At 31.9% G+C, this 24787-nt stretch overlaps 1 protein-coding gene across 8 annotated transcripts in view; it reads right to left on the reverse strand.

The window, feature by feature from the left end:
- Positions 1-24787, reverse strand: part of LOC127706637 (neurofascin-like) — a 99516-nt gene that overhangs the window by 44633 nt on the left and 30096 nt on the right. For 6 of the 8 annotated variants that reach the window (XM_052211331.1, XM_052211295.1, XM_052211303.1 and 3 more), the window contains 5 exons: positions 9104-9207; positions 8036-8127; positions 5946-6093; positions 4725-5098; positions 3666-3794 (listed from right to left, as the gene is read on the reverse strand). In XM_052211331.1, coding sequence (XP_052067291.1) covers positions 3666-3794; positions 4725-5098; positions 5946-6093; positions 8036-8111 — 727 coding nt within the window. In that variant the 5' untranslated portion in view covers positions 8112-8127; positions 9104-9207. The other 2 variants (XM_052211325.1, XM_052211316.1) reach the window with 2 other exon arrangements.

The following is a 24787-nucleotide window of genomic DNA, read 5'->3' on the forward strand; positions in this document are numbered from 1 at the left end:
TAAGGAACATTCATGCCATGTTTGGTTTCATTCCATTCAGTGGTACTCTAAAAGAAGACATTTGTATGTATTTCCCATAAAGTCCTATGTTAAACTAAGCCCCCTGCTGTCGGCCATCTTTGATGATGGACCGACTGCAAAGAAACAACACTTGGTCAACACCTCATATGGAACAATCATGCCATGTTTGATTCCATTCCATTCAGTGGTTCTCTAAAAGAAGACATTTTTATGTATTTCTCATAGTGTCCTATGTTAAACTAAGTCCCCCGCTGGCGGCCATCTTGGATGATGGATCGGCTACAAAGTAACAACACTTGGTCAGCACCTCATAAGGAACATTCATGCTATGTTTGGTTTCATTCCATTCAGTGGTTCTCTAAAAGAAGACATTTGTATGTATTTCCCATAGGGTCCTATGTTAAACTAAGTCCCCCGCTGGCGGCCATCTTGGATGATGGACCGACTGCAAAGTAACAACACTTGGTCAGCATCTCATAAGGAACATTCATACCATGTTTGGTTCCATTCCATTTATTGGTTCTCTAAAAGAAGACATTTTTATGTATTTCCCATAGGGTCCTATGTTAAACTAAGTTCCCCGCTGGCGGCCATCTTGGATGATGGATCGACTACAAAGTAACAACACATGGTCAGCACCTCATAAGGAACATTCATGCCATGTTTGGTTTCATTCCATTCAGTGGTTCTCTAAAAGAAGACATTTTTATGTATTTCCCATAGGGTCCTATGTTAAACTAAGTTCCCCGCTGGCGGCCATCTTGGATGATGGATCGACTACAAAGTAACAACACATGGTCAGCACCTCATAAGGAACATTCATGCCATGTTTGGTTTCATTCCATTCAGTGGTTCTCTAAAAGAAGTCATTTGTATGCATTTCCCGTAGGGTCCTATGTTAAACTAAGTCCCCCTCTGGCGACCATCTTGGATGATGGATCAGCTACAAAGTAGCTGCACTTGGTCAGTACCTCATAAGGAACATTCATGCCATGTTTGGTTTCATTCCATTCAGTGGTTCTCTAGAAGAAGTTCAAAATGTAAAAAGTTAACGACGACGGACGCCAAGTGATGAGAAAAGCTCACTTGGCCCTTCGGGCCAGGTGAGCTAAAAAGGAACATCATATGAACAATTAGAATTTTGAAGATAAAGAATAAAAGATTGTTCATTATATATGGTTTGCATATCCAACTGGAAAAAGATCAAGATAGAGAAAACAAAAAAGAAATGTTTTTGACAAATACATGGACATTACTGGTTGTTAGAGAGAACCAAAGTGATACATCATACCTGCTGGTCCTGTCAAAACAATAAATATACCAGTCAATATATAAACAAATACTTTGTAAAGATTCCCCATTTCAAAATCTAATGCATTCTAGGTAATATTTTCAAAATCTTACACCAAAACATTGTGATTGGTTAGCTACATCCTAAACAATATATATTCAACCAATGGTGTAGCATTATTTTGGTTTTGGTTTACAAACAATGAAATTACCCATGATCCTTTCGATTCTGAAACAACAAATTCCTTATTCATAAGGTCTTCAATTGTTTGAATGTACTTTGCTCTTATAAAAAAAACATGGCCCTTCTAAAATATTCAGTACAAGAGATAGCTTACATTTTTCCTTTATTATGAATGAAAATTTTTTGTTAAAATGCATCACATTAAAAAAAAAAGACTTTAAGAAAGGACTGATAGTGAAAATATGTAATTTAACCGACTGTTTACCATGATGAAATAAATGTCAAGCCTCTGAACAGTTAAAAAAAATATTTCACAATATTATATTAAAATGTCTACAAAAAGAAATGTTTGGATACATCAAAACTAAAAATGTCATTATATTATGAAGTATGTTTGAGCATAAAACATGTGTCCCCCGTTTTTCCTTCTAAGTTACAAGGGACAGTACATATTAAACAAATTATCTGGTCTGCATATTTGGTTACTATGAAAATAAAGGCAGATTTTGTGTTTATAATCTTTATTGTAAAAAAAAAAGACAGATGATAGAAAAACCAACAGGACCATATATTGGGGGAAAATAACTAACGTAAGCATAAACCTTATAATTTCTGAAGTACTGAACATTAGAGAAAAAGAAACAAACACAAAAAAAAACCTTGCAAATGCTCTGATAAAAGGGAGACAATAAGAAAGCATTGTGCAATTGAAAACTGATTTTGGTGTAAAGTGCATTTCTATCTTTTTGCTTATATTTTGAAAAAGGAAAACTTCCTGCATTACAAAACTCTCAATAATTCAAATTTTGGTTTTCTGCTAATTCAATCAAAATTTGGTTATAATAGCAAAGGAAAATATATATATATATTTTTTTTTTAATCTAAAACAGAATATAGATAATCTTAATAAGATCCTTAAAAGGCTTTTGATCAAAATAAAACAGAATATAGATAATCTTAATAAGATCCTTAAAAGGCTTTTGATCAAAATAAAACAGAATATAGATAATCTTAATAAGATCCTTAAAAGGCTTTTGATCTAAAACAGAATATAGATAATCTTAATAAGATCCTTAAAAGGCTTTTGATCTAAAACAGAATATAGATAATCTTAATAAGATCCTTAAAAGGCTTTTGATCTAAAACAGAATATAGATAATCTTAATAAGATCCTTAAAAGGCTTTTGATCTAAAACAGAATATAGATAATCTTAATAAGATCCTTAAAAGGCTTTTGATCTAAAACAGAATATAGATAATCTTAATAAGATCCTTAAAAGGCTTTTGATCTAAAACAGAATATAGATAATCTTAATAAGATCCTTAAAAGGCTTTTGATCAAAATAAAACAGAATATAGATAATCTTAATAAGATCCTTAAAAGGCTTTTGATCAAAATAAAACAGAATATAGATAATCTTAATAAGATCCTTAAAAGGCTTTTGATCTAAAACAGAATATAGATAATCTTAATAAGATCCTTAAAAGGCTTTTGATCAAAATAAAACAGAATATAGATAATCTTAATAAGATCCTTAAAAGGCTTTTGATCAAAATAAAACAGAATATAGATAATCTTAATAAGATCCTTAAAAGGCTTTTGATCTAAAACAGAATATAGATAATCTTAATAAGATCCTTAAAAGGCTTTTGATCAAAATTAAACAGAATAAACACTTTAAACCATAAATTTTGCTTATCATGAATTTTCTATGAGACACCAGCTTTGATTCTGGAGGTTTAAAGTTACTCTGTCTATAATACAACATTATCTGGAAATCCAAAAGAGGGACAAGTTAGCAACTTAACTCCCCCCCCCCCCCCCCAAAAAAAAAAGAAAAGAAATTCCCCTTCCCTCAAAAACAACAATAAAATGAAAATTAACAAAAGTTAATTAGAAGTGTCAATAGCACAATTATACCTTTATTACATAAAAAGCTTTATTTTTTATTTACGAACAACTTAATAAATAACTTCTATATTCAAAATAACAATTTGTACTATAAAATTACATGTTCACTAATACATGCACAAAATGATCTTTCAAATTATAAATATTAGGAAAAGCAAATCAAAAACAAGAAAGGCTTTCAAAAACATAAAATAAGAAGCCCTAATAGTTGGATCCATCTAAGTACTAGAAGTTAAATAAATGTATGTGACCACTCACTTAATATTACGTTGACAATTTTATCTTCTCCTTCACTAGACGTACGATAAACACCATTGTGCATGTTACAAACAAACTTTCCTTCTCCTATCACATCACTTTTCTTTACATTGGCAAAATGAAGAGTTCCTGTAAAATAAGCATTTAATAATTGAAAAGTGCAGCTGTTCTATGTCATATTACAATTCAAGCTCTGAAACATGCTCACAAAAACAGACGGTCAACATTATAACCTCAAGATCATTTAGCATACATATGAAGATTAAAACTGTCACAAATTGTAATTACGGTATGCAGTGCTGTTACAACACTGTCCCAGTTTAGGCATGGGTCTAGTGTTTGTCAAACATGTTTTACCCTGCCACATTCTGTCCCAAGTCAGGAGGATGTAATTATGTTGTGTAAATATGTTGTCATTGGCTGCGGTCTATCATATATGTTTTTTGTTTATTGTTTTTTACATAAATCAGGCTGTTGGTTTTCCTGTTGGAATAGTTCTATTTTTTTCATATCGAGGCCTTTTATAACATTACTATAAGTTTACGGAATGAGTTCTGCTCACTACTGAAGGCCATACAGTGACCTATAACTTCTATGTCATTTGGTCTCTGGTGGAGAGTTGTCTCAATGGCAATCATACCACATCTTATTTTTATATAAAGTTGCTTATATCTAAGTCTTTTGGTCTTTGGTGAGTCATTGTCTCATTTGTATTCTACTATTAACCCATTAATAATGGTAACATCAAATTTGTGAAGATTTTTAAATTTTCTAAAAAAAATTTGATGATAGGCTTGCCAATAATTTCTTTAATTTGGAAAATTTCCTACATTGTATATATATAAATAATGTTAAAGTTAATAAATTTCTTAATGCATGTAAGTACAACTATTTTTATTTGTATAAATATTAAAAGTTATTCTAAAATTTACCTCTTATTTACTTATTACATTTACTTCTATTGATTATTGTTTTGTCATTTTTCATATCTGTTATAAGCTTTCCATCTTCTTTCTGAAGTCCCTTTGGTATTATAAAATGTTTCTGTATTTTTCTTACCTTCATAATCTATTGCAACTCTTTTATCTTTTTCAATTATAGGAGGCTGGGCTGTTGAATATTCCTCAACAAAGGTCCAATACACATTAGGTTTGGGGACTACATGAGGCTGTTTACACTTTAATGACAACGGCATGCCTTCATTGACATCACGTCTTTCTGGTGTAATCACTGATTTGAACACATCGTTAATCGTCATTACAACATTAGCTTTCTTACTGAGTGCTGTCCCCTTTGTGTTGGTTGCAAAGCACTGATAAATTCCATTGTCTGCCATAGAAGCATTGGTTATCTTTAGACTTCCTTTTCCATTTTCAACACTTACTCTCGGTGAATTTGTATCAAAGTCTACATTATCTTTGGTCCATTTATATCTGCAAACAAAAGAACATCTTTTTAGATTTCAGTCATTAACCAAAGCCTAAAAGATTTATTGTTGAACAATTAATTACAAAGTTACAGCAAGGTTATACATGAATACAATAAAGGGGAATTACTTACTTCAGACTTGACCCCCTTCTGACAATGAAATATCTAAGAAGGGATATCGGTATGTACTAAAGGCTACCACATAGACATATTGAACAAGCATATTTTTACAAGAAATTCTAAGATAAACTGATTGATCAATGTGTAAATGTAATTGATAGCAAACTTATTCATTTCAAACCAACCATGATGTTTGACAGTATCACTTTCATGTTAGAATAAATTCCTAGGAGCCTATATCCCATACCTTGATAATATATAATATTAAGAGTATGCTTAAGAAGAAATAAACCTTGACAAAAAGATTTTAAGCTTACAAATAGCAATGGAAGTCACAATTTTGTACGACATTGCAGAAAGGCCAACCAAATTTATACATTTGTGGTATCACTTATTCATAGTGAAGTAAAAAGATATCAGGATACAACAAAAAAAGAATAAATATTAGTTCCATATGTAAGGGATGGCTGACCAAGAATAAGAAAGCTGAGTCATTTTCAAGAAATGGTTTGTCTGTAATTTAATTATGTAAAAAGTAGATAAACTGGAACCAAAAAATCATTGTGTTCTGTAATTGTTTAACATTGCTAAGAAATAACTGTACTGTGCTGGAACCAACGCCAGTGTCAGTTGTGGATTTGACAAGTAAATGAAGTCACAGTATTCAAAACAGATATTTGGGACAGTAATATCACAATTAACACCAGCAGCAGTTCCAACAGTGATACCTACGTTACTTCAGGTCGTCCACTGGCATTACATCTAATTTTTATTTTCTCCTCTACTTTAAAGTAGATAGTGACTGTATCTCCAATATCACAGGCAGACTGGGAACAATAGGCAGGCTTTGGTTCTAAAGTTATACTAGGTGGCAGACCATCTGAAACATGTATATAAAAAATATAGTGCAAGAAATAAAAAAAATGTTCTAATAAACAAAAAACATGTATGATGTTTGTAATGTTTATGTTTGGTGTTGTTTTTCTGATGTTGGCATGGTATTGTTTAGTGTTATCATGATATTGTCTGGTGTTAATTTGCTGCTATTGTCATGTAATGTGTGGAGTTGTTTCACTTGTGTTGCCATAAAATTGACTGGTGTTGACTTGTTCCCTTGTGTTGTCACAGTACTGTCTGTTTCACATCTGTTGTGATAGTCTTTTAAAGTCTTGTTTGGCTTGTGTTGTCATACTTTTCATTTATTTTCAATGTAATTTATCTTAAAAATTACTGTATAATTTAGTAATACTATATATATATATGTATATGATCAGAAACAGGCCCTTTAAATGGATTCAATAAAAATATTCTTATTCTTATTGTTACTATTGTCTGGTGTTGTTTCCTTTGTGTCGCCATCATTGTTTTTGGCTTGTGTTGTCGCAGTACAATTTGGTGTTGTTTACTTTGCCTGCGCTGTCATGGTTTAGTTTGTTATTGTTTTAAGTATAATGTCATGGTATTGTTTGGTGTTGTTTTGTCTATGTCTGTGGTTTTTGTCATCTGCAGTGCTCATATTGTAGAGAAGAGTACTTTTTCTGAGATGTATTCTATTGTGTACCTTTTGTTATTCCTATCAACAAGTTGGGAAAGGGTATAGAAGTTTAGGGTTCTAATTTGGCTCTTGAAGGGATGTGTCACTGATGTATACCTCAAATCTACTTTAATTCATACATACAACAGCATTTTGATAAAACCATACATAAGTTAGTTCTCTATGTGACCAGTGCACCTCTTAATATTTTTTGACAATTTTTTTTGGAGGGAGAATTGAAGGAGTTTATCTCACATCTCTATTGATTCATATGTAACAGTAGTTTGGATAAAATGACACACAAATCTTCTATGTGACTAGTGCATTCACAAATTATATACCATCAGTACTAAATTTGACAAACTTAATAAAAGTTGGAAAATATTTCTTGCCTTAGATATATCAGCTCTACCAGTCTGTGGTGATCAATTAGGTCTTGCAGTACAGAGATTTGACACCTTTCAAAAACTTACTTTGAGGATATAATTCACATAACATTTTACTTTTATGTATAAGAACACAATATTCTCTGACTGTTAATGACGTCTTTACACTAAATCCATTGGATGTTGGATGTTACTGATTGACCTTTTATTCTTAGACACATATTTTTTTATTAGTTGTTATTGGCTTTGAACTAGCTTTCAGTAACTGAAAGTACTCTCAGATCTGTACTCTGTGTCTTTTGTGATTTTGTTAGGGTGTTTATGTTCTTTATATGATCTAATGAGTTAAGCCCTTTCAACTGATTTTTATAGTTTGTTCTTATGTCATACTGTTACACCACCAGGTAAGGTGGAGGGTTAGGGGCTAGTAATGTTTTTCAATGCCACATTCTGTATGAGCCTGTCCAAAGTCAAGAGTCTGTAATTGAGTGGTTGTAATTTGTTTCTGTATATCATATTTGTTTTTTTGTTAATTGTTTTGAACATAAATCAGGCCATTGGTTTTCTCATTTTAATTGTTTTTAAATTGTCATTTCGGGCTTTTTTATCCAAAAAAATGCTCCAGTCTTTTAGATTGTATTCTAGATGTTGTGAATTAGAACTCTCGTGAATTAAACTTCCGTGTGACAGTTAAGTACTATGCTTATTTGGAAGATTGTGGATGAAATAGGAAATACATGTTTACAAGATCAATCAAATATGATGTGGGGTACCTTATATGTCAATAAGACAGCAACTGACAACACATGCAGGCAAAAAACATCAAGGTGGTCAACATACAGTCTCCAATAAAAGGCAAGTATTTCTAATTCCAATTAACTGTTTCTGTTTGATTTACTTACACTTTCTATTTAAAATTGAGAGGCAAACACCAGTCCATAACAACGACAAGATAGCTAAACTACTTAGGAATGTCATGGTTACACTGCAAACTCTGCAAAATAAAGAGTTGCATGTTCATATCATTTGTATTTACATGCCATCTGCACATATGGTAATTCAGTTACATGAAGACAAATGATAGTTCTGATGACTATTACAGATTCATTGCTGATGTGATTTAGTGATAACTGTTTTGCTAAAAGCATAAAGATAGCATGTTGGGGTACAACTTTTATTGTTTCCATGTTTTGTAAGTTCAAAAGACTAAATGTTGTTACGTAACTGCACAAAAACACTACATGTTCTCAAGTAGTAATTACTGTCAGTTTCTCACTAGATGATTTCAATTGTTATTGCTTTCCTTTAACTGATGATCACTGTGATTTACAATGCTTATATAATACCATCCTCCCTCACTTTCTGCTATACAAACTCAAGGTGTATTTAAAAGTTAAAGAGATACATTTTATCTGTAAATTTCAAGGTTTTTTGGGGTCTCGATGAAGGTTACTCAAGAAATGCTGAAATATGTTTTGTTTGTTTTTCTTTTAGACTTTATCGATTACTTTTACATCCAAGTATTTATCTCAGATACCTAATACAACCTAAAATTCCACTTTGATATATATCTCACACTTCATGTTAACCAAGATGGGCTGGGGGTTAATTTGTAATCAACAATTATACCCTTGTTTTGGGGTTTTCTTTATTCTGACTTTGGTTTTTTGTGTGTGTGTGTGTGTGTGGGGGGGGGGGGGGGGGGGGTCTGGGGGTCTGGGTTGATGTCTCATTGAAGAACACCCTACCATTTTTTTCATTGTAATTCAAATTTGATAACTTACATGGAAGTTTATATCTGTTTCTATGTCATACTTCAGCAATTAACAAAGGGGAAGTAACTTACATGGAAGTTGATATCTGTTTCTATGTCATACTTCAGCAATTAACAAAGGGGAAGTAACTTACATGGAAGTTGATATCTGTTTCTATGTCATACTTCAGCAATTAACAAAGGGGAAGTAACTTACATGGAAGTTGATATCTGTTTCTATGTCATACTTCAGTAATTAACAAAGGGGAAGGCTACAACAATATCGTCTTCCAATATAATCCTTACTACATGTCTGTGTTCCTGCAAAATATAATTATCAAAATTCAAATTTTGGTCTTGCATGAAATTCTTTCGCTTATCGAAACATGCACAAGAGTAGTTATTATGATTATAAACAGATTTAAGAATATTTTTAATACCTGTAAAGTAATTACAATGATTTATTTATAAACTAAAATACCAAATAAAGCTGGTTTTATTGCTATGAACAAACTAATTGAAGAAATCTGAAACTAAGATTCTGTGTTGAAGGTCTAATCCCAGGACTCCCATATTTAGCAATGAAAACAGTTCCTTTGCTATTGGTTTTGTCATGCATAAGCAAGGATTTTGTGTTATGAATTAATACAAAATCCATTCTAATCCATTATATCAGCAAATCAAATTGTTTCCATTTTCTGAAATAATGATAAAAATCATATAACTGTTTACCAATTTTCATGGGATATTATAGTCAGACCATGTTTAATAACTATCAAAAGAATTGTTATGTATTGAAATCAATTGCTCAGGTGAAACAGTAAATGTGACTTTGCCAATGTGTTACCAGAGTTCCATCTGAGCAATCTTACAATCTATTATTGTATCATAGTTTATCAACTTTAAACAGTTCGTGAATTTTTTGTTATAAAAATAGAATATGATCACTTAAAGAAATTCTGTTAACACATGAACTGTTTCAATTATGTTCTCACTAGTACTTTTAAGAGAAATGTCAAAACAAAACTAATTGTTCAATGAAATTTCATACTGTTTTCAAATGCAGCTCAGGTTCAATCATTGAATAATTTGATACTGCTAGGTGGTTTTCAAAACAGAATAAAAGGTTTACTATAGTTCACTTCAATGAAAACATATTCCCCAAACATACTAATCTGAATGAAGCATAACCAACGAAGGTCAATTATCCCTTATTTTGCGTGTTGACAGTAAGTACATCATGTCTGGAACAGTGAATCAATCTATTAGTAAATATTCCTACATCAAATATGATCAATCAGTTTCTCTCTTCACTGTCATATTTGACCATAATCAAATTTATGACTTGTGTTCATGATATCCGGCATTTAGTCAGAATCATAATACTGTGTAGGTGTAGTAGTTTGACAGTACATGTATTTACTTTCTGTTCAAACTTAATAAATTGAAAAACATGTACTGTTCACATTACTGACTTAAGTGCTGCACATCAACTTTTCAAATTTTTTTAATTAATTGGAAACAAGCTCGGAACTTAATTCTTTATAGGTGATTTTTATAAAACAAGAATCTATTGAAGGCAGGGATTCCATTATGATGACTACAGGTGAAATATATTCTAAGAGACATCAGTTTTAAGCATTTCAATAGCTATACACTGTGGATACTCATGGGGTACCAATTTTCATGGATTTTGAGGGTCAAGGTTAGCCAGGAAGTTACAAATTTACTGGAGTCTTTGTTAAACCATGACATCAAGTATAAGTGTATCATCAACAAGACTACCACGTTTTCCTAAGTCCACAAACAATAACGGAATCTACAGTAATAGAACACTCTAATGTTTCTTCCATTCATTATTCATGAATCCATGCTATACTAGTAATAAATGTGTCAACTAATGCATAAAAACCGTGCTGGCTAATGTACTGAATACAATTGGTTTGAGATCTAGATATTTTGTTCTATGGTATTATCTTTTTTTACAAGCAGCAATATATTTTTGAACCCTGAGTATGAAATTAACCGTAAACCCATACATTAGATAAGATTCATTGATTTTTGTTTGCATTACAACCAGTGGCAAATGTTTCACATATGTTCAGGACAAGCATTTAGATAAGAACCATCCCAGATACTTTTTTCTTGAACACATTTTTCTCATTCAGCCCTTCTAATTGACTCTGTTTGCCAATTTCTAACTTTGTTAATGTATTTATGCATTTGAGAGAATGAGGATCCAATTTGAAATGTTTGTGACAATTCAAATTTGCCTTATTTTTCTAATTGAGAACGAGTATTTGTGGCAAGAATAAATCACTCAAAATATAAGTTGGCTTGGGTTAGATAACAACTGGACATTTTAATCTTGTCCACTCTCAGTAAACCTAGAAGACATTGTAGTAAAGATCTAATATTGGTAAAAACTTTTCTTTTATAAATCAGTCATATTTTGCCATTTTAAGAATATTTAATGACATTAACACAGCTTCCAGTAACTTAAAATAAGAACATTTGTTTAATGTATTAAAATACCATTAAACTTTTCTTGTCTACTTTCGATAACCTAGTAGACAATGATATATGTAAATAAAATCAAAATAATCTTCCTATTTAAGCAGAATTGGTTTTGTAATTGAGTTATATAGATAAATGACACCAACACAGCTTCAAGTCACTTAAAATAAGATATAATATACTATATATTACTGTTTTATCCATTTAAATGACAGAAAGTATGTATTATGTAATCAAAATACCTCAAGTCCATATCAAACTTTAATTCCAGATGCTGAGACAAAATATATACCTAGAGAAGACATTCAAACTAATTAATGGTTATAAATCCAGACTTTATTACAAATTAATTCAAGCACAGCAGATGTATAAAATATGAATGAAATTGAGTGTAACTGCTAAAGGCTAGAGTTTGTGTGTGGGAAATCATTCATGACAGTTATCAAGTATAAATCTCCATCTAAATACTTACTACTGACATTGAAATGATTAGTATTACAGATGAATGAAATATCTCCACTGATACACAGTCAGGCATTACCTCTTTGGTGTCCATATGATATTAAGTGATGAAGTTGTTGGACAATTACTTCAGAACAGAAAGAGATGTGAGATATATATGCCAACAAGACACAAACCCAAAGACAAAAACTACCAAAAGACATATAGGAGCAAATAAGATGCTCAATTCTTGCTCATGAATAGAAAGAAAAGTGAGGTATATGTCAACAAGACAGCAACCCAATGACACAAATAACCAAAAGTCCTTCTTTTTTTCATTGATATACAACATTTTATCAAATGAAAGATTTTTGGCTTGGTCTGTGACATTTCTATCCCAAAATACAGTATCTTTTTATACTATGATGGATGGCAGTGGCTTGATCTATAACATGACTTGATAAATCACTGTACATGTGATGTATGATTGTCTTTATATACTGGTATCTCAACAGAAAATATACATAGATACAGTACTTTCACATAAGGTTACATATAATGATTGGTGGCTTCATCTTCCACAGGACTTATATATATATATGATTAATTTCAACAGACAGTTACAAATTATTGGCATGATGGTCAAGCAAATAGAGGAACAAACATTTTTTAACAGCTTCAAACATTCCATTTACATGCACAACCCATAAAACCCAATTTGTCAATTGAACCATTTCTATTAAAATTCTTAAAGAAGCTATTATGTGTCCTTACGATCACCACTGAAATCAAAATTGCTATGTTGGAACAAAATATTCAACTTTGGAAATTCTTATTTCAACAACTGATAATATAGAAAACAAATATCTTCAGCAGTTACAATTACCAATACCATCACTACTTGAAAGGAAATAGGTTTAAATCCAAAAGGTCATTGCTTTGAAAACAAGATAAACAATTCATACTATAATCATTTTGAGAATTGCAATTTAATCTAATTTGGCCATGAAGAGAAGAAAACAAACAGCAGCCCATTCCCTCATGAGACCTGAGTTACTGAATCATTTATAAAGATCAGCGTTCAATGGTCTACATCATGCCTGACACAGAAGTAGAAATTTCAACCATTTTTCCCAACTATTGATCTCCTGTAAGAAGTAATGCCATGTAATGATCGTATAACTCATGATGCTATAAATCCTCTCAATAATATGTTTACCATACCGTCCATGACGAAGAAAGAACAAAAGAAATCTTATTGATGGCTACAGACATTCCTTTAAGTATAGTCTAGATAGCATTGATTCTCAACAAATTTGTAGTGGTTATCAAACATGGTAAAACAGCCTTATTAATCTGGAGAACAACTATAGTTTTTATCGTTATAATCAAAAGCATGCAAGTAAATATTTACTGAGCGTGATGCAATAACATTCTATATTATTGTTAATTGTACATTTGAAATCATTAGTTTTGATGACTGTTTTGCATGGTATTTTTTACACTGATATACAAACAATCAGCTTACTTGTGAATTAAATATTAGATTTATTACCACTGGGGAAATGCAATTACTGGTATCATTTGCCAGATAGTCGACTGCATGCAGCTTTTGTGATGACATAGTTAATCCAACATTTATCTAAATTTGGTAATTTTTCAGTTGTTTACTTTATATTGGTATAATTCTGAGCCAATGTTCCAAACTTTACAACTCTATCAAACTTAAGCTGACGTTTTGCTATTCTTTTGAACCCCTATTGAGTTTTGTATAGCACCCAATGCTTTTATCATTTTTGTTTAAGTTGACCAGGTAAAAAGCTTCCACCACAATAAATTCTATATGGTTGATTTTGCTATATAAAAATAAAGGCTGATATAGGCACATATATTTTCTTTCAAAATCATAGTATATTTGACTAATAAACAGCTGCGCCTTCAGCGCATGATACACCCTTCGCTTTTTCAAAGAATAAAGTTCTATTGCTCCTCAAAGTCATATCAGAAATTTATAAAAAACTAAAGGGAGGTTATTTTAATAGATATAAACCAGTCACCAAAGTTTCATGAAAACTGCTCAAAGATCTTATGAGTTATTGTCCGAAAACTGGAAAATCCCCCTTTCTTAATGAATACAACCCCATAACTCAGAAAACTGGAAAATCCCCCTTTCTTAATGAATAAAACCCCATAACTCAGAAACATAAAATCTAAAATTTATAAAAATCGAAAGGGAGCTCACATCAATAGATATAAACAATTCAACAAAGATTCATGAAAACCGCTCAAAGCATTTTTGAGTATTTGTCCGAAAAACTGGAAAATCCCCCTATTTTAATGAATAAAACCCCACAACTCGGAAACGTAAAATCCAAAATTTATGAAAATTGAAAGGGAGCTCATGTATATAAACAATTCGCCATAGTTTCATGCAAATTGGTTAAAGTGTTTTTGAGTTATTGTTCGACATGTTGACGATGGATGGACAGACGGACGGACTACGGTAAACCATAATACGTCCCGTAAACGGGAGTATAAAAACACTAACAACATGTAAAAGAGACCCATTAAGGGGCCTCGGTGGCCAAGTGGTCTAAGTGGTCGAACTAGTTTATCACTAACCTGTTTAACACTGAGGTTGTGAGTTTGAATCCCGCACGTGGCAGGTGTGCTAAACTCCAATCTTAATTGACTAGGATTTTCAAAAAAATAAAAATTTCATAGATAAAAACTGACTGCCACAAAAAAATACAAAAGTATTGAAAGTGGCGTTTTACACCAACCAATCAACCCAATAAGTCCTTTTGTGCTTAAAATCACCACCAGATATTTTGAAAAGTTCGCAGGTATAAAAAAAAGGAGATGTGGCATGACTGACAATCAGGCAACTATCCAAATAAAGCAACTTAACTATAAGTCACCATTGCCTTCAACAATAAACAACACCCATACAGTATAGTAAGCAAAAAAGCACTAGTCTCTAAAAAAAAAGAAGAACTATATACCGGGTATATACTTTAATATAACACATGTTATATTTAAGTACATAGGTAATTTTTTTTCAGAGATAAGAATAGACCCTGACATGACAATAAATGAAAAACAAAAATGATAGACAGCAACAAACAACACCCACTGAATTACAGACAACTAACATGGGACAGGCACATACAGAATGTGGTGGGGTTTAACATGTTTGTGAGCACTGACAATTCTCCCTCTTCCCTTGGACAGTGGTGTTACCGCACAGTAAGTTACTGTTTTTATGCATGGTTTTGACTTTTGGTGGGTTATATGTTGCTCAGTCAGTCTCTTGTTTTCTGTGTAGTGTTTTGTGGACTTTTTTTTTCTTCTTTTGGCCATAGAGTTTTCTGCTTTTTATATCAAATCACGATTATTTCTTGCCCCCTTTTAATCATTTCCCTCTTTTTAAATCAGATATCTCCATGGTATTTTTATATACCCTGTCAGTAAGACATTCTCAATCAGCTGATTATACCATAAAAAGTCTGCTCTTTCCTGTCAACAGTTAAATCATAATACAACCACCATGCTACAGATGCTAAACCATAATCAATATGAATTTCTGCATCCCCTGAGAATCTACAAATGGCTACATTGTCTCCATTACATAACTTGTCTTTTGAATAAATTATAAGATATTTATAAACGACAATCTGCAATGGTTATTCAATCAATACTTAAAATCAATCAATTGCTGTAGTACTTAAAGCATTGCAATTCACTGCCTACAGATTTTATGATTACTATATGAATAATAATTGACCATGGTTTTCCTATATTACGTAATATCAAATTTGTACTGGTATAATGTCACCTTGCCAATATGACAAGACTGAACACATAGGTTACATTCTTGTATGGTAGTGTAAGATAAGCCGAATACCAATAGAATTACCGCAAAATACTCAGAGACACACAAACAGCACAAATATTTTGTGCAGGGAAAGTGATATATTAGGAAACTCTTTATCTTATATTGAGCAAAATAAAAAAGTTTTTTGGTAGTCCATGAAAAGAAATCTTTCAAATGCTTAAACCAAAACTACCTCTGATTATTAGACAGCAAAGTGAATCCTTGTTTTTCAATCCTGTTTTGTTTTAATTGGGTAAACAGTTGTTAAAATTTTTGATTTTTGGTTTCATTCATATCTTGTTCCACTTGGGAATCCAATGAAGATAGTAGTGCACCATGCCCAATATCCACCTTTCTTTGAATATTGGCCGTTCAAGTGAATACCTAATTCACCTTGTTGGTGATGTTTATTAATCTCATTATTTTTTTAGTTAAGGAGGAAAATGTATGAGATCAACTGCATGTTTTTCTGTTGTGTCTAGTTTTTCTGAATTTTCAACTGTTTCATTATCAACTTTCCTTGACAGTCAATGTCCTTCAAAGAAGTCAGAGCACACCCAAAACTTAATTTTAAATTCTTTTTGCAGCTTATATTTTAGCAATTAAGAAGTTGAAGTGACCTACAAGACAAGTTACTATTAAGGAATTAAAGAAGAGCAAATTAAGAGCTAGATTTCGTAGCAGTTGAAGTTCTACAAAAACTGTAATAATTGTAGAAAATCAAATAAAAAGGAATAGGTTTGGTAAGGGCTAGTTTTGGCCTAATATTCAAAGTACATCTAATGAAAGATTTTTGACATTTTCTAAACACTTAAGTGTCTACTTCAGTCGATTCAATTAGTTTATGTAAAAGATTTGTACTGATTTGGTCATTAAAGACGCTCAAATTCAAGCTTAAATATGAAAAATCTATCAAATATGCCATAAAACGTCACTTTTCAGATGGTTTTTGTCTAACATGGAAGTGGCCTCATTTGTGTTCAGTCTCAACCTTTATATATGTTATGTATTATCATCAAATACAACATATGTTTAAATATGAAGACTGAACACAAATGCGGCCACTTCCATTTTTGACAAAAACCGTCTTAAAATTGCACAAATGTTAAAATTGTGAAGATTTCAGTAATATTGCATGAATTTATGATGCTATTACCTGATGCATGAGCATTGTATTGTCAAAAACAGCCCATATTTATGGAACAGAAGTATTCTACTTTCCAATAAATTATATAGCTAAAAGTTTACATTTTGACAAATTTGTAAAAATGCTATATTTTGGGGCCAAAAAGGGTCTTAATGGCCTACTCCTTTAGTAAAATTCAACCACTTGGGTTACTTCTTTACAACTCATTACATAGTAAGTGACCCCCATCCCCACCCCTGATGACAAAAATCAACATAAACCAAACAGTTTGAAAAATTCAGCAACTATTCAACTAACAATAACTAAAACCAATATTATACTGTAGTGAAAGATTCACCACCAGACATGCCATAACAAGTGCAATTCTTGCTAATGCATCGTCAAACTCAATGTTTAGCTACAGGGTAAAAAATTAATTTTTGTTTGCTAACATTACCTTTATTTTTTAGCAAATGTTTAAAGTGAATCATTGTTTATGAAACCACACTCTCATTAATTCTGATCGTCAAATTCTAATAGAAAAAAGTATCAAAATCAAACATACCCATTTCAATTGTTTTTGTACAATGAACCCTTGTCCTAAGTCGGTTACCCAAATTCATAGTTACCAAAATGTATTGTTCTATCAAATGAACCTTAAAGGGAAAATTCATATCAAGCTTTCTGTGTCATTATCCAGCTGTAATAATTCGATGTTTAGATGAAATCATGAGATGGTAATGTTATACTTTCAATTAAAACCATCAACGTCAAATTAAAACCATCAACTTCAACTTAAGTCCCATCAATTGAAAAAAACAAGTATCATTGGAGTATTTTTTACCCCATGTTAAACATATTGATTACTCTTGTGTAACCACTTAATGAGACCAGATGTCACAGTAAAACATTATCCAGGCCAAGGAGCCTGTTTTTTCTTATTCAGTTCTAATTATCAAATTAAGGCAAGATAATTGATTAACAAATTACCTTCCTTGGCATCACTGATCAATAATTGGACAATTAATTCTAAAGTTTTATTTTGCTTAACAATTATTCTTCTTACATGGGCAGCAATTAATTTTTTTTTTTGTACATGCAGCATCTTTTCCCCAATTGATACAGTGTAATCTCAGCATACACTAAGCTGTAGCAGAACTAACCAATTCAATCAATTTTTAAATTGTTCTTGTGCTGAATGGGCACATGAAATATTTGAAAATGGAAGTTTTTAGCAAAAAAGAATTAACAAAAATACCAAACTCCAAGGTAAATTCAAAATTGGGAAGACCATAAAAACTGACAAAATCAAACGTTATCAACCAATGGAACAAGTGAAAAACAACTGTCATATTCCTGACTTGGTACAGATATTTTCCAAAGACAATGGTGGGAAAAACCTGGTTTTACAGCTAGCTAAACCTCCAACTTGTATGACAGTTGTTTATAGTTCCGTTATATTGACAAAATTAGGCGAGTAACCTAAGCATGCAAACTAGTTTCATGCATGTATAATTTTAAGCAAAATACGTATATTTACAGAAAAGGAGCTTCGAATGTTCTTTGGCAAGCTACTAAATTGACATTGTTTGAGGGATTCAAAGTGAAATAACTATTATCAAACCAATTCTATCAATTTACTTGGCCTAATAATAGAAAAATAATCGTTGAAATATCAGAGGCTTTTTGTCATTAGGCGTGTAATCACTTGAAATTGTTTGACAAAGGATATAATTTAGCAGCATTACAGATAATCATGTCATGCAACATACTTGTTTGTTAGGATAATACCACCTTCTCCAACAAAGCTCCAATCAAACAAATAAAAGTAGTTTTCTAGACTCTTACACTAAGCTATATAGTCACTGCTTTGGTACTGAAATGAACCTACTATTCCAAAATTCCGTGTTGATTGATCAAAAATAATTCAGAAACCAAGATTCCAACTTCCTCAGGAAAATTTGACCTTAGATAATGTTGCTTTTCCTTTCTAGGTCCCATTAAGTTTCATCATATTTATACATATAAAAATAAGAAGATGTGGTATAATTGCCAATGAGACAACTCTCCCCCAGAGACCAAATGACATAGAAATTAACAACTATAGGTCACCGACGGCCTTCAACAATTAGCAAGACCCATATCTTATAGTCAGCTATAAAAGGCTCCGAAATGACAAATGTAAAACAATTCAATCGAGAAAACTAAAGGCCTGATTTATGTAAAAAAGAATAAACGAAATTTATTCAAATATGTTATACAGCAACAAACAACAACCACTGAAATACAGGCTCTTGACTTAGGACAGGCACATACAGAATGTGGCAGGGTTAAACATGTTAGCGGGCACCCAGCCCTCCACTAACCTGGGACTGTGGTGTAACAGTAAACTGTTTACAGTTGCAAGTTCCTGATGCAGATAAATCCAGAGAAGTGTTTCAGACAATGCACACAATTTATAAGGTGTTATTTTCATTGACATGGTATTACAGACTTCTTTGTGGTCAAATAACTCAATTACAAAATGTGGAAGAGATGTACAGTGTTGTCTCCAAAAAATTAAATTTTAGCACTTAAAAATTCATCTTCTATACAGGGATCTCCATGCCCTGTTTTATGATGATGCACCGCCATCGTTAAAATATCATCCGTCATCATCAAATGATCACCGCCATCGTTAAATTATCTTCCGCCATCGTCAAATGATCCCTGCCATTGTCAAAATTTGTTTTTGTATCCAGAGCTTCGGCCATTTTTATAAGAAATTGCAATCAATTGCTTGTTATTGCATAACCCTTATTGTATTATAAACCAAAAGGTCTTCCTGATTTCAGTTTTTAAGACCTGAGTGATGTCCGGCTAAAGATCGCTAATCACTTGTACAGGTAGATCAACAAAACCTGACATGAGAACACCTGACCAAGATAGAATATTGATTGCATTATTTAATTACATTTTAGCAAAAGCTAATGAAAATTTAGATTCAAAAATAAATTTTAAATCCAGTCCCTAAGAAAAAGGTTTAACAAGTCGAACCCGTGCTTTTATATTGACTTACGTAGTCTATTTAGGCTATATACTGCATGTAAAGTATAAAATCATGAAATGTAAGTTCAAGTACTAGTTATTCAATAAATTGTTTTGTAGTCTTAAATATTTATATTATATTATATAATATCATGAATTAACACAAACTACTGGAACAGTTCTTTCCTAGTTTAATGCATTTTATAGATTTTAAGCATTTTTTCTCCTTCACCAATTCAATCAACTTTGTTTCTGGTTGTCTGTATTCCTAAGTGTATTCTACCAGGTAATTAATTGTTTTAACTTACACAGCTGAGGCTTTCAGAAAAATAATAAGGAAAACTACAATTTCAGTTGTGTGTAACCTTAGAAGTTGTCTTTAAGATAGAACATAGCATGAATGTTGCAAGGACACCCCCATACTACAGCTGTATTGATTAGAAACCACAGAAACTGTTTATATTAATGTTATATAATCTAGTTTGTAATGATGTAATCCTGAGAGATAGCTGTGTACAATGGATGAATGGATAGTAATGAATTCCAACTATGGGTTTGGTTCCAACAATTGTTTCACCTGTCAGATTCAGATAGTTAGACAATGCTTTCAGAATTTTTCTTCCAGATGTTTTATACAAAAGAACCATACTGGAATCATTGGTATGTTTCATTATCATTGTCTTCATGCCATGACAATCAGTTATCAGGGAAAACAAAAAAGCCTGACACTCACCAAATGGTCACTTAGTACTGTACAAAATGGTCATTACTACAAAATTTTCCAAAATTCATAGTCTTGCTTTTCAGAGGATTACTACCTCAGTCTTTTATATTTCCCGTCCTCTCAATTTCTCAGTAAATGGGTCAGTAATATTCAATTTTGTATTCTGCAACATCCTTATTAGATCTTATCATACTTTTTGTGAGATAACATTCTTTGTGGAGTTCACTGAAACTTCTTTATTTACTCTATTAATGACCTAACAAACTATAACTATAAAAGGGGGAGTTTTACTGTCAAACATCAAATACTGATGATTCATAATTATTCATGGGGTATAGTTTTTTTTTTACTTTGTGGATAAGGAGAGAGGGGAGGGGTAAGAATTGATGAAAATGAAATCATGTATCCAAAAAATTATGTTTTTCCTCTATCCAAAAACAAATCGTACCAATGAAAATAAATCAATAATATTGGCTCAGTTCATTAAAAAAAATATTTTTAGCAAAAATTACTTCATTAGTGTTCACCAGCAATGATAAAATTGATGATCAGATCATAATTGATGCAATTTTTTATGCTCATTATGAATAAAAGAAGAACTAGAGTAAATATCAATAGCAATGTGTCAAACAGTCAATAGATCATAACCAATGTCTATCAAATATACATTAGGATTATCATACAAATATTTCCCATAGACAGTAGACCTATTGTCTATTACAAATTTCAGTTATATGAAAAGTAAAGGGTGCAAGGTCTAAAAGAAAACTAAACAGACTTATGAATAGTCTACATATTTATCAAAGACTACAATATTTTAATGTTTTATTTTGTACACTGAAGGAGACAGCAACAAGTCACAACCACACAGGAAAGAGCCACCTAGAGGTCAAAATATAGCAATATTGAATACAACATGTTTCTATACAATGTATCCAGTAGAGTCATAAAAAATGTATTTATTTTTTTGTTGCAGCTGCAACAATTATCTTAATAAATAATATAATGATAGTCACAAATGCAGTTAATTGGTTATAGGATTATTTACAACTTCAAAACCCTGTAACCCGATGTTATCTTATATATGATTTCATATTGGTCACAGTAGTTTTTTTCAAATGCAAGCAGCTGGCCATGATACATACAGGTACACTGATGCCACATTAAGCAATAATCAATCAATCAAACGCAACATTTTTGCTATAATAGATTAATTTCTGTAGAAATATCAGTACCATCTACCACACCTATGTAAATTATGACAAAGTTGTCAGTTTAGCTGTAATAATTTGCTTCCATTTCACCAATAGGTGACAGGTAACACCCAGAGATCCAGTAAATAAACAAATGTGTGACACACTATCTACATAACAACGTTTTGTAAAAATAGAAATGGATATTAAGAATTATTATATTAGTATAACAATATCATGTGTTTTTTTTCCATCTTAATAACAATAATGAATTTCATGTTGTTTTTTTGTTTTTGTTTTTTTTTCTTTATAAAGTTTTTGTGTGATTGTATAACAAAAGTCAATCAATCTATCAATCATAAAAGCATGTGATTGCATAAAGTTCTTTTGAAATGATTACAGGCTTGATTACACTGAATAATTGTAGATGATAGATGATAGTAATCAAGAGAGAGTTATATTAAGGTCATGATAATTGAGTGCGTGTTATATAGGTCATGGTGATCTCTTCAAGGATTCATGCTACTAGTTAATCTCCATGTCTGAGTTTGTCTGAATTTTAATCATCTGAGGTTTATCTCTTTGAATAAGAATTGACAGTCATCACTGATATTAATTACTATTCATTAACATTGAAGAAAGTTGCAGAGTCTTCACATTTTAATGCCTCAATGGGATTTCAAAGATGGATGGTCCTATCAGCTGCTTATAAATAACAATCAATGATGCCTGTTGCATTAATTGGGTCTTTTACAAGTAAAATTGGCAATATATCTGCATAATATAGCACAATGTTGAAGTTTTAGCAATTATGATGGAAAATCTGTTGTATAATAGCTTTTGAAATCAACAGCTGAAGTAATATTCAACATGTTTCTCTTCATTAAAAAAGTGTACACTTTAGCACTTCTGAAGTCCATCCATCTATATTTCTTTAATGTTTACCTTAAATACCAAAAATTGAGAATAGAAACAGGGAATGTGTCAAAGAGACAACAACCCGAACAAAGAGCAGAAAACAGCCCAAGGCCACCACTGAGTTTTCAACACAACTAGAAAATCCTGCACCCGGAGGCAGACTTCAGCTGGGCCCTAAATAAAAATGTGTACTAGTTCAGAGAAAATGGACGTCACACTTAACTCCGAAACATATAGATGAACCAAAATTAAAAAAAATATACAAGACTAACAAAGGCCAAAGGTTCCTGACTTGGTACAGGCGCAAAAATGCGGCGGGGTTAAACATGTTTTGTGAGATCTCAACCCTCCCCCTATACCTCTAGCCAGATGTAGTTTATTTTAGGTAAATTTTATTAAGTCACTTATTGGATGATAAAAAAACTTTTGACATAGCATGAAAATGTTTCCAAAGCCATAGAAATCATTCACTGAAAATATATTCAAAAACAGCTTGCATACAATTTCTCAAATCTGAAACATGACGTGAAAGTTTGGTTACCCATTTGTACAGCCTAATGTTGGTTTTCATAGTTCTTGCTGAATCCTAGACTATGTAGCAATCTTCAGGATATTTAAACATAAGCAAAATTTAGTATTAATTCCCCAGATAAAAGCCATTTCATAGAAACAGGTATATATAATAGAAAAGAAAGAATATGAGGTATCCATCCATAACACAAAATCAGTATGTGAACAGCAAAAAACACAAAAAGCAAAAAAAAAAAAACACAAGTAAAACTGTGAGCTACTGCTCACTGATGATACATACCCCCGCCGCAACTGGATAATTTTAATAGTGCAAATATATGTAAGTGTTCGGTAAACAGGAAGTTGTTGAGTGATGAATCTGAAAACGCATCACACGGTATAGCTGACTTATATAAACCCTGAAACCAAATTTCAGAAATCCTTATGATGTAGTTCTTGAGAAAGATGGGACGAAAAATATTCATGGGACCGATGGACAGACTGACAGATGGTCGGAAACAACCCCACAACAGATTAGGGGTGATCTCAGGTGCTCCAGAAGGGTAAGCCAATCCTGTTCCATTAGTGGCACCTATCCTCATGGTAAGGATAAATTGATGATAAGTCTCCTTCAGTGATGTCATAATCAAAGAAAAGAGGACAACAACAGTAAAAATTAGAAATCACAGCCACCCATTAATTCTGCCAGTGTTGACCACCAAACATTTTAGTTGACATTATGTTTTAAAGGTCTTCTCAACAAAGAAGAGAATTTTCGAACAAAATATCAATAGCATCCATGCCCTTATGTATCCTGGACTTGTATCTAAAGTATATTTTTCCTGTAGGTTTCTTTGATAACTATAGAAGAAAAAACCAATTTCTAGACAGCTAATGGAACATTTATTAGATTTGATAGTTAAAGAAAAAAAAATATAGTTATTTGTGTTAAAATCAATGAATTTTGCATGGAAGTTATTTACATTTGTAGTAGAAATAAAATTTGTGGCCATTTAGGGTCATTATATATCCTTAATTTGACAGTTTATGTATGATTAGGGAAAGTGAGTAATTACAGAATTGTATTTGTTTATGGCACATGTAGGCAGCAGTTTGACATTTGACAACAATCAACAGGACAAAGTAGGCTTTATAATCTAGCTTACTATGTCAATCTAATTTGTTGTGGTATAGGATTGTGATCCTGGAATTTTTTGAGGGAAAGGGGAGGAATCTTGGATGGTTCCACCTACCATAGCCCTAATGAAATTTTTTCACATGTGAAAAATCAGTTTTCCACTAAGTTCTATTATAGAATGGCAATACAAGCAATGTTCCTTTGCTTTTTATTATACCCCCGCTTTAAAAAAGAGGGGATATACTGTTTTACCTCCTTCTGTCCGTCCGTCCATCCGTCCATATGTCTTGTGGCTCTGAGTCTTAAATGTTTATGTGGAATTGTCAGTTTACCTTTGTCTTATGAGTTCTGAATGTCCCCTTGGTAATCTTCCACCTCTTTAGTAACAATGTTTGAACTTCAACAACAGTTTTACCTTAAATTTCATCTC

Source organism: Mytilus californianus, unplaced genomic scaffold, assembly GCF_021869535.1.
Source record: "Mytilus californianus isolate M0D057914Y unplaced genomic scaffold, xbMytCali1.0.p SCAF_1, whole genome shotgun sequence".
In the NCBI taxonomy this organism is placed as follows: Eukaryota; Metazoa; Mollusca; class Bivalvia; order Mytilida; family Mytilidae; genus Mytilus; species Mytilus californianus.